General features: G+C 37.3%; 1 protein-coding gene across 1 annotated transcript in view; it reads right to left on the bottom strand.

The window, feature by feature from the left end:
• Hmcn1 (hemicentin 1) overlaps positions 1–17264 on the bottom strand; it is a 439469-nt gene that overhangs the window by 142178 nt on the left and 280027 nt on the right. The window contains exons 37-40 of the mRNA XM_027417405.2: positions 5487–5588; positions 4502–4678; positions 3342–3493; positions 1935–2058 (exon numbers count right to left, since the gene is read on the bottom strand). Coding sequence (XP_027273206.1) covers positions 1935–2058; positions 3342–3493; positions 4502–4678; positions 5487–5588 — 555 coding nt within the window. The remainder of the gene's footprint in view (positions 1–1934; positions 2059–3341; positions 3494–4501; positions 4679–5486; positions 5589–17264) is intronic.

The raw sequence follows: 17264 nt of genomic DNA, 5'->3' as shown, positions 1-17264 counted from the left end.
CATTTACATTCAGAAAAGGCAAATGACAAATGAAACTGGAACCACTACGAAAGGGTCACTCTGAAAGAGTATGGGGAGAATTTCTTGACAAACTCTCACTAAATTCTTTAACCACTCAGACTTTGTTTAAAGTTTTTTTCTTGTGGTTCTTGTTTGGTTTTGATTTTGTGGTCACCAGAAAAAAGCTAATCTGTATACACTGAGGTCCTAAAGAGTTTTCCAAATGCTTTGGTAGAAATAAGATTGTGGTCATAAGGAATAGTATTACAGCCTAAAGGCTGCTGTTTCAGGGTCAATACAGCAGTGTGTGTTAAAGTGATCTTCAGTGTAGTAGACCAACTAGTAACATTCTGTGTCTATAGCCATCAGAGTTCTTTGCTCCCAGACTGCTTCAGAGGGAAAGAGGAAACAAGGGGTGCACCTGTGTGTCATCTCTAGGCTCATGACTTGAGTAAACCATGAGTGAATGGACTATAAAGGAGAAAGTGCCTCACACGTGTATGGAGCAGGCTAGGGTAGCATCTGCGCAAAGAACTGACCTTCCTCTCTAAGCATCATACAAGGTGTTGACACACAGTGGGCTGAAGGCAGCCTCTGGGGACCAGAAAATCATGGGATTAATTTTTAGAAGTGACACACTAGGGTAGTGATGTATGGACAGTCTGTTCAAAATCAAGAATGCTATCAAGCAGCAAATAGGCATATTTAATGTCACTGTAAGACCCCATGAAAAATAGACACATCCATAAGCTTTGGCACAGGAATCTACATAGAAGAATAGCCAGTTCTACAGCTTGATCAAATTTTGAATTAAGTTTGGCCTTGTTGGATAAAAATTATCATAACTATGTATGTTTGTCTTAAGTTCTCTGTAGAATTTTAAGATGGCACATTTTCCTTATGACTGTTTTAGACATCAAGGTATGCCAAGATGTAGAATGACAAATACCACCCCTGAATTGAGGCCCCAGCATTATTCTGGTGTGGGGGCCTTACTTTGAGATGGAATCAAATACTACCTGCTTCAAGATCACCTAATTTTCAGTGTGAGTAGGGAAGATGAGTTTTAGCTGAATTCATGTCTAGCTTAACTATTTCTCAAATATCTCATCACTCTAAGATAAAGATATTGTGCTGATAATAAAATAGGTCTCTTGTAAATATCATTAAAAGCAATGAAGCATGGTTTTAAGCAGAATACATTAAAAGAGCTTTTTCAACAGACATTTACTATAATTAAATTATGTCTTCCAAATTGTAGAGCCCCTAGCTGTAGTCATGGTCTTGTGAATGCTTCATAGAACATCCTACACTGATATATACATTCAAATTAAAATTTTATTTCTGTGAGTTTGTGCCTTGTGCTGTTATATGTGTCTGGGGTATATGTATATAAACTGTGTGTGTTGTTATATGTGTCTGGGATATATGTATATAAGATATATATATATAATATATATATATAATATATATATATATATATATATCTGGGGTATATGTATATGAGCATAGAAGCCAGAGCAGAACATGAGGTAACTGTATCACTCTCTACTAACTCCCAGGAGATAATGTCTCCCATCGAACCTGAGCTCTCTGGTTGGCTAGCCTAGCTGGCCAATGAGTTCCTGGGAACTAGCTGGCTGTTTCTAGTCCCCAACACTTGGGCTATCAGCACATAAAACCAGGCAGCTTTTTACATATATTAGAAAGTTAAGCTCAACTTCTCATGTCCACACATGCACCTTTATGCCCCAATCATTTTCCCAGCCCCAATATCTTGGAAGGTAAAAGGATTAAAATGAACCAAACTCAAACATAAAGCAGAATAGAATTTGATTTGAACTAATTTAGCAAAATCATCATTTTATCAATTTCTCCTTCTTGTCAACAATCTCCCTGAACATCTATTTCAGCACACAGCTAGCTTGTCTCACCATATACTCTGAGGTCGATGTCCCTTTGTTTCTCCCCAGCAGCGTTCACTGCCACACAGGTGTATCTTCCCATGTCACTCATTTGTGCACTGGTTAGCGCTAGGATGCGACCCCCAGAGAGAACCTAGCAATGAAGACAAAGCCAGTTAATCAATGCAGCCATAAGAGTAGTAGGTGTATTCTTTTTATCATTTAAACAAATGTTCACAGAAGAGAGCATGACAAAGCATTCCTAAAAGAAGAGGGAATAAAAAGAAGTCATTTTCCAAGATTTCTTGGATAAAATAGTTAAGACATCACAACAGTATTAACCAAAAAATTAGTCACACTCATTGTCATATTATCCCACACATCTGCAATTTTTTAATATTGACATGAACTTCATGTCTTTAACAATTATCAATTACAAACAACTGAATTTAAAAAAAAGAATGTCAGAGCTGTATTCTGTATTGGGCAAAATAAGTTAAACTTTATATCAACACAAGCACATATTTGAGATTTTTTGAGTTTTGCTTCAGATCATTGCAATAATAAAATATTGTAATAAGACAAGGCATACAGTATTGTGGCTCCTTGGTGTGCATTAAAGTGCTGTTTACAGGAGCCTGTAGACTACTGTGTTCAACAGCGTTAAGTCTAAAACAAAATATGTATTTATCAATTTAAAACTATTTTATTGCTTAAAATAAATAATATAATAAATAAAATAAATAATGCTTAAAAGCATTACAAGGAAAGGGGCTGAGAGACTTAGTCAACACAGAGTTGGCACAAAGCTTCAATTAAAAAAAAAGATGCAGTATCTGCAAAGGTTGATGAGATGAAAGTACAATTACACGAGGAATGTCTGTGTACATGTTTCTCTCTCTAACTTGAAGCTGAGGGTGCTTCTGTGTTTTTAACTCAGAGTCAATGGACTGCCTTTAAAGTTTTCAGAGAATCAGAATTCATTTTTCATAACCTCTTTACTATGATATTCTCTACTTCATTCTTTGATGTTTTTATGGATGCATGTATGCTTTATGTGCCTCACAGATTCATTATTTCCAGACATTTAAACAAAATCCTAGCAGAAATTTCCTGTGTGTTTTTGTTGATGAGTATCCCATACGCCAGGAAAAGGCATGGGCAAGAAAGAACAGCTATCTAATGGGTTAAGCTTAACACCTACCTGTGAGGGATGGGAACTCCCAGATATTATACATACACATATATATTTGTGTCTGTGTCTATGACAGGTATTTGTGGCCCCTTGTGCACACACTCTTTGAAAATAACATTTTTTTAACTCTTGTTCTCCGAATCTTTTCAACAGCTTCATAACTTTGGCTATCCTGTGTTGAACATGTTAGTCATCAAAAAAAAAAAAAAAAAAAAAAAAAAAAAGAAAAGAAAAGAAGATACCTGTATTCCATTAGCAAAGCTAGAGACGGGGCTCCCATCTTTCAACCAAGTCAGACTGGGGGCAGGGATGCCCCTAGCTTCACATTCTAACCTTGCTAGATTATTCACCACCACCTCCACCATGGAACTGCTACCTGAGATCGAAGGAGGCACTGAAAAGAAGGAAAAAAAGTGATGTATGCCGTCACCAGGATAATGAAAACCATACATAATTTCCATGATAATTTTTTTTACAGATAAACTTTTTCCTTATTTGTTTTGGCTAAGTGTCTCACATCTGAGATCTAGTCACGGCATTCTTGTGAGGTATGCAGAGCAAGTGTCAATGTCTCAGGGTAGGAAAGTGATGTTAGCTGGTATAAGAAGTCAGTTTTTAGTTCACTTAAAATATTATTATTATTATTATTATTATTATTATTATTATTATTATTATTTCGTGTTTGTGTGTGTGTGTGTGTGAGAGAGAGAGAGAGAGAGAGAGAGAGAGAGAGAGAGAGAGAGAGAGAGAGAGAAACATGCCATAGCACAAATCTGGGAAGTTCTGTTCTCTCCTTCTACCTTGTTGAGATACAGTCTCTCTTGTTTCTGCCAGGCTGTATACTCCATGCTAGGTGGCCCTTGAGCTTAAAAGCTATCCTATCTCCAACCCCTATCTTGGTACAGAAGTGCTGAGATAATAAATGGATGCTATCCCATCAGGCTTTTTCACCCAAATTCAGGGGATTGGTTTTATCTGTTGAGTTATCTCACTGGCCCTAATTGAATTCTTAGTTATTGAGATGATTCCCAGAAGGTAGGTGTGTGTGTGTGTGTGTGTACATACCTTTCTCTATTACATTCATTGCTGTATTCTAATTATCAATGCCTCTTAAAAAGTTTTCCTGGAAACAATTTCTTAGAAAGAGTTCTTTAATACCCATGAGTGTTAGGTTATTAATTAAGATGGTGTATTTCAACAAATAATCTGAAGTTGAAGTTCAACAGCATGTGAAAATTGGGCATTTTATTGGTTGTCGGGAATGAGAAAGTTTATCTGGGTCATTATGTAAAGATATCAACAACATACTTCTGTTAATGATCACAACAGAATTTTATAGGAGCATATAGCCATTATGCACATGTTCTTAAGCCAGGATGAATCTGAGAGATGCAGCACTTACCATGAACTTGTAGACTGTAAAACAATTCTGTAGCTCCGGCAGAGTTTATGGCTACACACTTATAGATGCCAGCATCTGAGATCTGTGTTCTTTCAATATCAAGGATCTGCCCTCTGTTCAGGAAGACTACACTTGTGGAACCTGAGAGTGGGTGGTTGTCTTTGTACCATGTAATGACTGAAGGGGAAACGGGAAAAGTAAAAGTTTTTCATTCAAAATTCAATATACTAAGTTGGATCTGAAATAAATATGTTAAGATGTATCTAACTAGAAATGCTTTATTTTTATACATTTTGTTTGAGTTCAATTGGCTTAAGTATGTCTTCATGGTTGATGAGTTTTAAGGGTTGATTTTTAAGACAAGAAAATCCTAAGAAAATTACCAAGTCCAATCAATCAGTCTAGGAATTGAACCAACGAAAGGTATTTTCTGTATTGTTTCTAATATGTCAATATTACTTGGTGGTAATTTTTTAGCCTATTCTATTTATTTAATTGTGAATTTCCTATAAAAATTTTAACATGTCAAATAAAAAAACATCTATCATGTACAATATTGGATCCAATGTTTTTACATTGTCATCAGTTCACAAAAATAGTGTACCATTGAGAGGGAGATGCAGAAAAAAAGTGACAGGGTCACCAGAATGACTATGATTAAGTCATTAGTTCATCCAACTGCATTAATATTCCTTTTAAACTTTACAATATCTTTTTTAAAAGGCATAGTATAAAATACAATGGTAAGTTTTGTGACCACAATGCAGACAGGATAATCAAGGAATTCACATGTTTCTGCATCAATTAGAAAGATTCTTTCATGCAATTAAAGGCTATTGAGAATTTAAAAATATCATCTCCCTAATGATATTACCACTTGAAATGTACTCTATCACTTTCCTTCATTACATTATGCCCATACCAATTTTGCTGTTCTCAGAAATCTTAAGCATTCATCAATTGCAAAGTTGCAAAGTAAATGTACCAGGAAGAGGATTGCCTGTTGCTCTACACTCCAGTTGAATGGGGTTATTCACCACCACGGTCTCATTCAGCATCTTCCCTGAATCTTCCAGGCTGGGAGGTTCTGCAAGGCCCAAGCATACAATGAGCTCACATAAATATATTATGTAAACTGAAATTGTTTCCTAGGTGTAAATGATATGTTTCTCTCTTCCTCACGTAGTCATTGCCATTTGGAACAACAGTAAAGTATAATATTAAAGAAAATTGAAAAACAGATAAAAGATTTTATAGATTTTCTGGGTCATCTCTTTCTATGTGATCAGGCAGGCAAATATGTTATAAATCATTACTGTAGTAAAAGAAAATTGAGAGGCCTAGTAAGTTCTGTGAGGTTATGTCTTCTAGGAATGTCAGAAGCTATATCCATAAAGTCTCACCAACATGACTGCCTACACATAAGATGAACAGGGACACCAACAGTAGACACACCAAAGTGAACAGGGGAAAGCCTCAAGCCTTCAGCTCTACACAAAGAACCACAAGTAACTAAGAATTACTAAGAGTAGGGATATAGTCTCCAGGGAAGAGCACACCAATTGGTTATCCAGTACTAAATCGTCATCCCTGAAAAACATACATACAAGCAACATTATACAGACCGAGAAGGTTATATTTAGAACTATTTATGCATATACACACATGCATGTAACAACAATTAATGAAAAAAACAGAGCATGAATTTGAAAGAGAATAAATGGGTTATATGGAAAGGTTTTGAGGGAGGAGAGGGAAGGGAGAAATTATGTAATTATAATTCCAAAAATAAAAGAAAAAGAAACAAAGTTGAATGTAAAATTTTTAAATTCAGTTCACCTGAATGAACTAAGGATGAATCACTTTTGTAATTAGGAAATTTACCCATATGAACTCTTCCAAAGAAAGAATAAATATGCCTGAAAATACTCAATTCATTTTGTGCAAGACTTTCCTAGCCCATTTTTTGTAAAAATTAGAATAATTTTGTGTGGTAATAAAAGGTTTTTCTTTTTGTATGAATTAAAAGTGAAAAAAAAAACCCTTCCAACTTTAGACAGTCACTATTTAAGCTACTGTTGTTATTTTGTATTTATGGGAACCATGAATTTACAAAAAAAACAACTTGGAACATCAGCATAATATCTCAGTAATAACTCAAGGGGAATGGAAAGAGTGCAAGGTGAGAATCTTAAGATCTCTTCTTACTCAGAGATGAAACTGTACATATAAATTGGCATTCAAAGTTTGCAGAAATAATGTGTTTTATAGATTAGAATACAATGTTGGAGGTAAAACCCAACAAAGAAATAAATCAAGATTGAAAACTTGAAGTAAATTTTTATAATTAATTTAAAAAAATTGTTGTTGCTTTTGTTATTCAAGACAGGATGTAGCCCAGGAACTCACTCTGCAGATCATGCTGGCCTTGAACTCAGAAAATCTACCTGCCTCTGCCTCCTAAGGGCTGTGATTAAAGGTGTGCACCACTACTGCCCAGCTTTAATATTTTTATTTTTAAAAATTAGGTTTTTAAATTATTTATTTTCAGTTAAAAGTACTTTTTAATTTATTCCAGGTAAATACAGCACACAACACGCACACACACACACAGACCTCTCAAAAAGCATTAACATAAAAACCAGGATAGAGCTATGCCTAGACAATAATATATGAGAAATAAGTATATAAAACAAAAATCATTAATGTTCTAAGCTTTCAACTCAAAACCCAGGAAAAGACCAATACAGTAAGCTAAGAGGCTGGGAATAAAGCCTCATAGTTTACTTAATTTATCACAATAAAGCAAAAGGCAGAGACTACCACCAAAGACAAACAAAAATTGGAGAGACAGTAAGATTCTGTTCTGATAAGTTGACAATAAAGTCTGACAATAAATACAGTCCTTTGTGAGGCAGATGTCTGTTTTTCTGGAGGTCAAAACTTGCCCTAGAACTCTCTTCACTCCCATGATCCTTTTGCATTCATGTACTTTAGTGTATTAACCCTTCCTGGTTAGCTCTGTGGTTCTTCCTGTTTTGTTGACTGAGTTCTAATTACCAACGCAGTGGTTAAGAATGAACAAAGCTCTAAACATGGCTACCACAGCTACCTGGCTTTTCCAACTGTGAAGAGAATAAGAGCCAGTGCATGGCACATTCCTTACCACACTCACTAAAGCACTTGCTTAATGCCTTCTGGACTGAAGTGCTGTTGATGGCTTTGACAGTCACAGCTGCCACAATAAAACTCTATGGTGGGAGTCAGAAGCACCAGGGCTGTGGAGTGGCCTGGCTGATTCACACATCAATAGAGAGCTTAAGAAGAGAAAAAAATTGAATTCTAGCAAGAATGACAGAGGATGGTCTTGGAAACCCCATTCCTCAATTAGAGAAATAATAACACTGGAAAAGTTACCAAAAATAAGCCATTCCAGTATTCAAAAAATTAACCAAAGTTGTGTAATCACTCAAAAGCAAAGGGTTTAATCAAGAAAAACAAACAAGGCCACTCTCATTAAAAAGAGTGAACTTGTGACATTTTTAACTCACCCAATTCTCACCACTCACCACATCTCATCCAAACTTAAAAACAGTTAGTCTGGGCTGGAGAGATGGTTCAACAGTTAACACTTTTTTTCTTGCAGAGAGATAAACCAGGGTTTGAGTCCCATCACTCACAATGTGGTCCACAACCACCCCTACTTCCAGGTGCAGAGGACTCCAGTGATCTTTCTTCACCTCCAAGGAACCAGGCATGCAAGTGGTGTACATATATATATATATATATGAAGGCAAAACACGTGAACACATAAAATGGGGGGGGGTGTGGCTAGAAAATTAAAATCAGAATCCAAACACAAACACTCCAAATTCTCAGTGAAAATATTAGGGCAGATACCAAGGTGGGCAGACTAAATTTGAAGCTAATTAAAAACTCCATGTGGGAGCTGGACAGATGCTCCAGCTAAGAGCACTGACTGCTCTTCCAAAGGATGCTGGGTTCCATTCCCAGCACACACATGTTGGCTCACAACCCTCTGTAACTTCAGTTCTAGAGAACTGAACCTTTTCTGGCTGTTCTGGCTCTGCAGACACCAGGCATGCATGCGGTATGCAGACATACATGTAGGCAAAACACCCAAACACATAAAATAAAATAATACAAAAATTAAACCCTATCATTCCAAGACAGCTGCTATCATTTGTCCAGGGAAATATTTGCAGGATTTGTCGTATTTAACTAGACTTAGAATTCTAGTTCTAGTGCAAGCTTCTCCTCTCGGGGGTATTATAAACAGACTTTATTTGATTTGTTCAGAGAGGCCACTAAATTACTTTCTGTTGTTTCTACAGTTAATCATGGTAAGCATGCTAGCTTATGGCAATGTGGAACTGCAGGTCAGAAGTTCAACACAGCCTCCTTGGGTGCAAACCAACATGCCAACACAGCTGAATTCCTCTCTGGGGAAGTAGGGCGGGAGAAGCTTTTTCCTTGGCTATTTCGAATTCTAGAGGCCATTTGCATTCCTTGGTTGTGACTTTTTTTTTTTTAATCTCTCATTGAATCTGGTTATACCAGTGTGAGATTATGTATAATTCTTCTACCTTTAATGATCCTCATAATTACATTGGCTCCTTCCAAATAACCAGGGATACATCCCCTCTACTTAAAATAAAGCTGATTAGTAATCCTAATTTGATCTTCCAATTTAATTCCCTTTTAATATATATGACTTCCCATAGTAACAGTTTCCAGAATCAGAATATGGACATGTTGGTGACTACCAGGAACTACACAATCACTACATAAACAAGAAGCAACCAGAGACAGTGACAACAATAAAAATCATGGAAGCACAAGAATGGGATTTTAAGAATTGTCACAGTGTTATTTAAATGACTTTTCAACAAAAACTAAGATGTACAAGGAAAAGAGAGCATGGTCATCCATGGATCAAGAAGCAAAGTAGGTTCTTTTCTAGGAAGTCCAGACGATAGGTTTACAAGATCACATTTTACATCAGCTATTGTCTTTTCCTAAGTCCCCTTCTCCAAGGAGCTCAGAAACTTTTGCTTGGAGAGAGTTAAAGGAAAAGAAAAAATAGCACTTTATGAAAAACAGAGGGCCGATGAAGGAATGGGATTGATTTAAAAAGCCAACTAGGAACTCTGGAGTTCCAAAATTCAATACAGGCTCAACAGCATGTTTGAGAAGCACAGTGGAAGAAGAAATATTCAGTGGATGTGAAGATAGGTCAAGTGAGATAACCCAGTTTTAAAGAAATGAAAAATGAAAGATGGAGAAAAGAGTCCAGATCGTTTGAGGTGTGTAGGACATTATCAAATGTAATGGGTATCCTTGAGAACACAAGAGGAAATGATTCCGGAGAATTAAAGAAAAGAGACTGAGCCAGGTGGTGGTGACACACGCCTTTGATCCCAACTCTCTGAGTTTGAAGCCAGCCTGGTCTACAGAGCAAGTTTCAGAGCAGCCAGGGTGGCCCAGAAAAACCCTGTCTTGAAAAACAAAACAAACAAACAAACACCCAAACAAAAAGAAAAAAGAGAGTGTATCTGAATCTTCTAAATTGGAAGAAAAGCATTTGTTTTCAAATCTGATAAAATTAAAATTAGTTTTCATATTTGATAAGCTTAACAACCTCCAAGTTGAAACACATTAAAGAAACTTATAATGTAACAGAACTGTTTGAAACCAAAGGTGAAGGAGAAAAATCTTAAAATCAGCATGAGAAAATGACTCATATACCAGGATCCACGGTAAGTCTTGCAGTTGTTTCCTCATCAAAATACACAGAGACTAGAAAGCAGCAGGCTAACAAATTACAGTACTGAGAGAAAGTGACTATTAACAAAGAAGTCACTAGCCAGGAAATCTTAACTATTTCCCTTTCCTGGGGCCCTCCATGTCCTTTTTATCTATCTTCTCTGGGGTTGTGGGTTGTAGCCTGGTTATCCTTTGCTTTACATCTAGTATCAACTTACAAGTGAGTACATACAGTGTTTGTCTTTCTGCCTCTGGGTTATCTCTCTCAGGATTTTTTTTCCTAGAGGGGAGGGGATGGGAGTTGGGAACATGAGGGCTTGAGATGGCTGAGTTGGTGGAGGTTTGGGGAGAACAATGAAAGAGATGTCTTGATAGAGGCAGAAACCAGGAGCTAGGGAAATTCCCAGGAACCCACAAGGATGACCCCAGCTAAGACTAGCAATGGTGGAGAAAGTGCCTGAACTGGCCTTCCCCTATAATCAGATTAGTGACTACCCTAATTGTCATCATAGAACCTACATCCAGTAACTGATGGAAGCAGATGCAGTGATCACAGCCAAACACTGGAATGAGCTCCTGGAGTTCAGCTGAAGAAAGGAAGGAGAGATCCTATGAACAAGGGTTGGGGGGCAGTCAAGATCATGATGGGGAAAACCACAGAGACAGCTGACCCGAGCTAGTGAGAGCTCATGGACTATGGACTGACATCTGGGGAATCCTGCATGGCACTGAACTAAGCCCTCTGAATGTAGGTGGCAGTTATGTGGCTTGATCTGTTGTGGGGGCCACATAAGTTCTGCCAGTTGGACCAGAACCTATTCTGATTACATGAATGGGCTTTTGGAGCCCTATGGTGGGATAACTTGCTCAGCCTTGATACAGGAGGGAGGGGGTTGGTCCTGCCTCAACTTGGTATGCCAGATTTTGTTGACTCCCCAAAAGGGGCCTTCCCCCCTCCGAGGAGTGGGTAGGTGGTGGGATGGGGAGATGTGAGAGGGAGGGAGAAAAGGAGGGAGGGGAACTGGGGCTAGTATGTAAAAATTAAAAAAATTTAAAATTTTGTTTTGCCAAAAACATAAAAAAAGAAGTCAATAGTCAGCAAATCTGTCCTTTGGCATTTAGTATTTCCCTAGGTAATCAAAACAACAAAGTCTCAAACAAACCTCAATGCTAGCCCATGTCCCATAATGAGTGCTAAAACTGAATTTTAAGGGAAGCAACTAATATGCAGGAATAAATTAGGGACACTGGTAAAAGTAACAAGACAGATAAAGATAAAAGACAATGAAAACTGTAAATTTGAAAGTTTTTTTTATTGACTTGAAAGAAAACAACATGGAAAATAATAATAAGTTAGGTTGACTAGCAGATGATAGGGGAAGAAGGATAATAACATAAAGGAAGGAAAAGAAAAAGCTACCTGGAAGGAAAAATTATGCACAAATAAACTTAAAATGCTACTAACTGAAAAACATTATTATGCTGAAGCACATTATTCATCTAGATGTTAGTTATAACCCTTAATGCATACACTAAAGATAAAACTAAAGTATATATCTCAAGAACATACACCATTGGTGATTCCTGGTCACCCTTTATGTGTAAATACACACACCCTTAAAGTGTAAAAACAGATGTTTCCCTGAGCTGTCTCTTTCTCTTAAGACCCAAGCTTATCGCTATATTAAAATCTTCTCATAATAAACTCTAACTTTACTTTAAAAATACTTGTTAATTATGAACATGTATACATATAACAATAGAATCCCAACATGCATTGAGAAAAGGAAAAATTATCTTTAATAATTGGAGACATTGATATCCTACTATGAATAACAAAAAAATAAGAGACAAACAAGGAAGACATCTAAAGTTGACCACTGGCTACCTCCTATGCATACATGTGACTTTACCTGTACATATATGTACATGCATGCATACACCATAAACACAAAATTCACAACACACACTCAGAAAGCTGAAGACCAAAGGCCCCTATCTAGGTATGCTCTTTGGGTGTGGTTAGACCCCAGGCTGACAAGAAGCAAATGGATAGGAAATCCCCCAAATTTTTTAAAGGATTATTTGCCTTTTGTCTAGGGCCATACCATTCTGAACACGTTTGATCTTGTCTGATTATACGCTTGAGAAGTACAAGCCTGTCTACAGAAGTTTGTGATGGTTCATTAACTCAAGTGACAGACAGTAACATCATAAATCCATACAATACCTATAAGGAAAACCCAATGCCTTTACCCAATATTGACAATAAAAGTAAATACAATATAAGCTTCATGGTTCCTCTGTAGCATTTAAATGATTTAGGAGGCCACTGTTCTGTGTATTTCATCAATAAAGAGACACCAATCCATGCCAATAGTAATATGTATGAATCCCCTAGGCAGGAGGGTGAATGCTACTCAATTTACTGTCATTTTTTCATTTTTTCTTCTTCCAAACACTGCATGTACACATTATGCCAAAACCACAGTACCTCCTTGAATCATCATGAAGTCAACTCTGTCTAGTCTTGTAGCCATTTGGGGCATGAACCAACTGTGTGGAAACGTGGTTAAGTCTGAGTTAGTTAAAACTGATGTTAAAATGACTTTTGTGAGTTAATCTACCTTATTCACTACTATTAGAAAATAGCAGAAATAATTTAATATGTGCTGAAAACATAGTTCAGTAGAATCCTGACCTCAACTTGGCCATGAAGAAAGAAACAAAACAGTTCCCTAGAACACGCCCAAGTCTCCACTAGGCCACAGGCAAGCTATTAAACAAAACACAGAAATGATAGAGAAACCTTGTTTGAGTGGGTGTTAGCAGATGTTAGCCAAGCAAATACTTTTAAAATATAAAATAAAAATAAGGAGTCCTCCTGATGTTTTTATGAGACAACTAATACAGATGCAAGAGGGTTCCCAGCCAACGGGAAAGGCAACAACAGGCCTTTAGCATATTTGTTAAAAGAGTACAGTGAGAAGGGCTAGGAGCCAAACATGTGTTTTGCCAAAAACCAGTCTTCATGCTACCATGTACAGATGCTGACTGGGAGACAGGCATCAGGGTAAGACTTTAATGTGTTGTCTTTCATTTAAACCTCAAACAACCCCACTGACTATGTGGTATTATCATTATCTCTTCTACCTTACTGATGAGGATGCTTAGCTTTAAGAAGATTCACATCTAAGCTTAGCATCTTACAGACATTGTAACAATATAAGAAATAAATGTGAAGTCTATCCTTTTATACTACAACATTCTATTTCTTCTGGGTGTATCACCTTGGATTTTTTTCATAGGAAATAATTATGTGCAGATGAAATGAATGCTTCAGTTATTAGACTTCAAATAACTACTTGTTTGTAGAAACATCTGTCTCACTTGGCAAATATTTGGGGTTTAGATATAACTTCATAGTTTGGTCTAGAGAACAAAAACTTCCAGAATTATGAAACTTTGACAATCAAAAAAAGACCACCTACTGAGGGCTCCTGCTGTTTATAATAGACAGACTCCCTGGAAAATTCCATGAGAATGTTCCTCTTCTCATGGTCATAGCTTGGTGATCTAGTCCTAGAGACCATCCTTACTGTACTTACTTCAACTCTTGTTAATATTTTTACAATGATGGAGAAGAAGGGAATTAACTAAGATATTTTTATGAGAAATGAGAGAACTGAGAAATTGGAATACTGAATTTTGTAGATTGAACGTTTCATGTGTCAACTGTGATAAATATTCCTATTAAGACTGCAACACCCATCCATAAAGACTGGCCAAACAAACCTTAACTAAAAGTGACTATTGGGCTTGTTATATAAGTCAATAATGGACTGAAACTAAATGATTGCTCTTCTATATATTTTTGTCAATTTCTCTTTAAATTGGTTATCATCAGAACTGGACAAAGTATTTTAAAGGCACTCAGAGAGCAAAAGTATAAAGGGTATCATTTCTCTCTTATTACTAGGGCATTAGCTTCTATGAGCCCTTTATGAAGTCAAATTTGTATCTACAATAATTGCAGACAGCCCAAGTCCAAATAATATGCAATCATTTCAATATGTGCAACTTTAAGTAATTTCTTTCAAAACCCATTTACATAGTTCTTCACATTTCACTACATTGTCCTCTCAACCTTTAAGGTCTACTCAAAGTCTTTAATTATTAATCAATTTCTTAAAAATTCTTATATTTTCACATCTCTGATGATTGTCATGAGTATTCATATACGCATAGTAGAAGATAGATTCAAGTTTAGAGACTCAGGCTTCCAATGGGACATTCCCATCCTCAGTGCAAAGAGGAGGCCACTTTTGTCCAGATTCCAGTGACACACATGTAGTCAAATGCTTGCTTCAGGTTAATCATTACAAGCCCACTTCATCATCATTCTCCTCCCAGGGAGATGAACTGTTATCCAGACAAATGGGTACCATAGCAGATGGGATGCTTTAAGCTCTTGCTAGCTCTTACCTCTCCATTGTGATTTGTATGAAGGAGATAGCATCATGTTCTCCATCTCACTTGGCCATCTCCACTAAGCCCTGCTCAGTGACTAAGCTCTGCTTCTTTCTTTGCACACGAACTCAAATATTTTCCTCTTGCTTCCCTTCTCTTTGATGATTTTCCATGTAGATGAGCGCCCAAACTGAGTCTTCTAACAGCTGACACTTTGCTACCATCTTCAGACCCTACATCTATGGACTTGTATTTTTCCTAGGTTTTTTTTCTTTTCATTGGTTGCTTTTTGTTATACTTTAAATAAATGTTTTGCACTAGCATTCATAGTAATGGCTTTGACGATGATATTTTCATACATATATGCCATTGTGCTTTGTCATTACATAATGAAGTATTTAATTTCTTTCAGGGACTCTAGTTTTCAGTTATTCTGGAACATATTGACAAAGCTGCATAAGATTTTTCAAGGTTTAACTCAATATTTCTCCAAATACTGGTGACCATCCACACCATTGGACTCAGAGACACTAAGAAGAACTGATGCTTCAAGCAGTTTTAATGTGCAAAGAAGATGGAAGGAGCTTCAGGGAGGAACAGACTACAGGAAACACAATTTGGCAACTCTTAGATGCAAGTGGAATCTTGAGGAGTTGCTGAGACAGCTGTTAAAGAACACTCAAATGACATAGACCTGTGTGAAGTAGAGCAAATTAAAGGCAGTGAGGGATAGCAGTGCCTGTGTGTTCTCAGCCTCTCTAGGACAAGGAGCCAATTCCAAATAGTGTCCTTCAAATTAATTACTCTTAAGGAACATGTTTATATGTGCAAATATGCTCACATTGGGGGTTCCTATTTTATGAACCATGAACAGAATAAATTGGGTTATGGGAAACATTGAAGGAACAAAATATTTTAACTGGCTCATTCAAAAAAAGAAAATATGCAAAGAAGCAAATTAGAAGAATTCAATGACCCATTGTAATTTTTAAAATCACTCAGTTTACTCTTCATATGTCAAAAATTTTCAACTGCCTACTATGTATTTGGAATTAAGTTAGATCCTGGGATGTTATCCTAAGCTGGATTTCTCAGTAAATGTGGAATAAATATATGGATAAATGAACATCTAAAGAAATAAAATGTTGGACAAGAACCACGTGAGTACACCAAAGCAAATAATGTTAGAGCACTTCCGCAAAAGTCCAGACTTTGTTCCGATAAACCTCTGGAGAACAAAAGCCTTCTATCCAAAGCCCTATGTCTCCCAAGTTTATAGTAAAGCTGTGATGTTGATGCTGTGCTCCATAGCCATCCAGACACTTTATGAAAGCACATAGATGATCCTGAGTCAAGAGTAGCTCCAATTCACAAAACGAAAACGGTGCAAGAAGATTATAGACAAGGTGAGGCAGAGCTCTGAAACTTTGTCTTTTTCGACAAAGTCTTCTACAGAGTATTATTTATTAAGGTTATATGAGTCATTTAAAAACCACTGGAGAATGGAGCGATGTCTCAGAGGATAAAAAACTTGCCATCCAAGATGACAAATCAAGTTTGGCTCTGCAGAACCCATGTAAAAAGCTGCATGGGTGCATCAGCCTATGGACATCTCAGAGCAGGAAGACAGACACAAGGAAGCCACAGAACAAACTGGCTAGCCAGACAAGCCTAAATGGTGAGCTCTGGGTTCAGCAAGAGACTCCGTCTCAACATATAAGGTGGTGAACAGTTGAGAATAACACCTATCATCAACTTTGTGCTTCCACATATGCACAGCGGGTACATACGATTCTACACATGTGAACATGTGCAACCCACACACATGTGCATACACTCTAAAAATTTGAGTATCCTATTTTGCAATCTGAAAACCAAAGATATTTGAGAACCTGTAATTAAAATAAGCTACATAGTATTTTTCATAAAGATGGAATAAACAATTTCTTTCTACATTTGCAATTTATAGAAACTATGTGATTCCCCCACAGGACTGATCCAGACCCCTGATCATGGATGTCAATGAGGAGGCCTCTGCACTCCAGGGGGCCTCTGGTAGTGGATTAGTTTTATCCCTGATGTATGAAGGGACTTTGAGAGACCATTCCACGTGAAGGGATGCACTCTTGGCCTGGACACAACAGGGAAGGCCTAGGCCCAGCCCAATATGATGTGGTAGACTTTGGGGAGCCCCCGTTGAGGGCCCTACCCTGCCTGGGGAGTGGAGGGTGGATGGGGTCGGGGACAGGTGGGGATTTAGGGGGAGGGTTGGGAGAGAGCGGAGGGAGAAGGGATTGATATGTGAAGCAAGTGTGTTCCAAATTTGAACCAATAAACAAAAATTTTAAAAAAAGAAACTATGTGATCCTTTTTCCTCTATGCTTCCCCACAACCAATTAAAGAAAGAGAGTCGTGAAAGGGCAAATGCTAGTGACTGCTTGTAATCCTACTGTTTGAGAGGTAGAGGCAAACAGATCTCCAGGACTGGTTGGCTAGCTGGCCTTGC

Source organism: Cricetulus griseus, chromosome 5 (genome assembly GCF_003668045.3).
Source record: "Cricetulus griseus strain 17A/GY chromosome 5, alternate assembly CriGri-PICRH-1.0, whole genome shotgun sequence".
NCBI classification, from domain to species: Eukaryota; Metazoa; Chordata; class Mammalia; order Rodentia; family Cricetidae; genus Cricetulus; species Cricetulus griseus.
The sequence above is the reverse complement of the archived record's forward strand: the minus strand, read 5'-3'. Positions and strand labels throughout refer to the sequence as shown.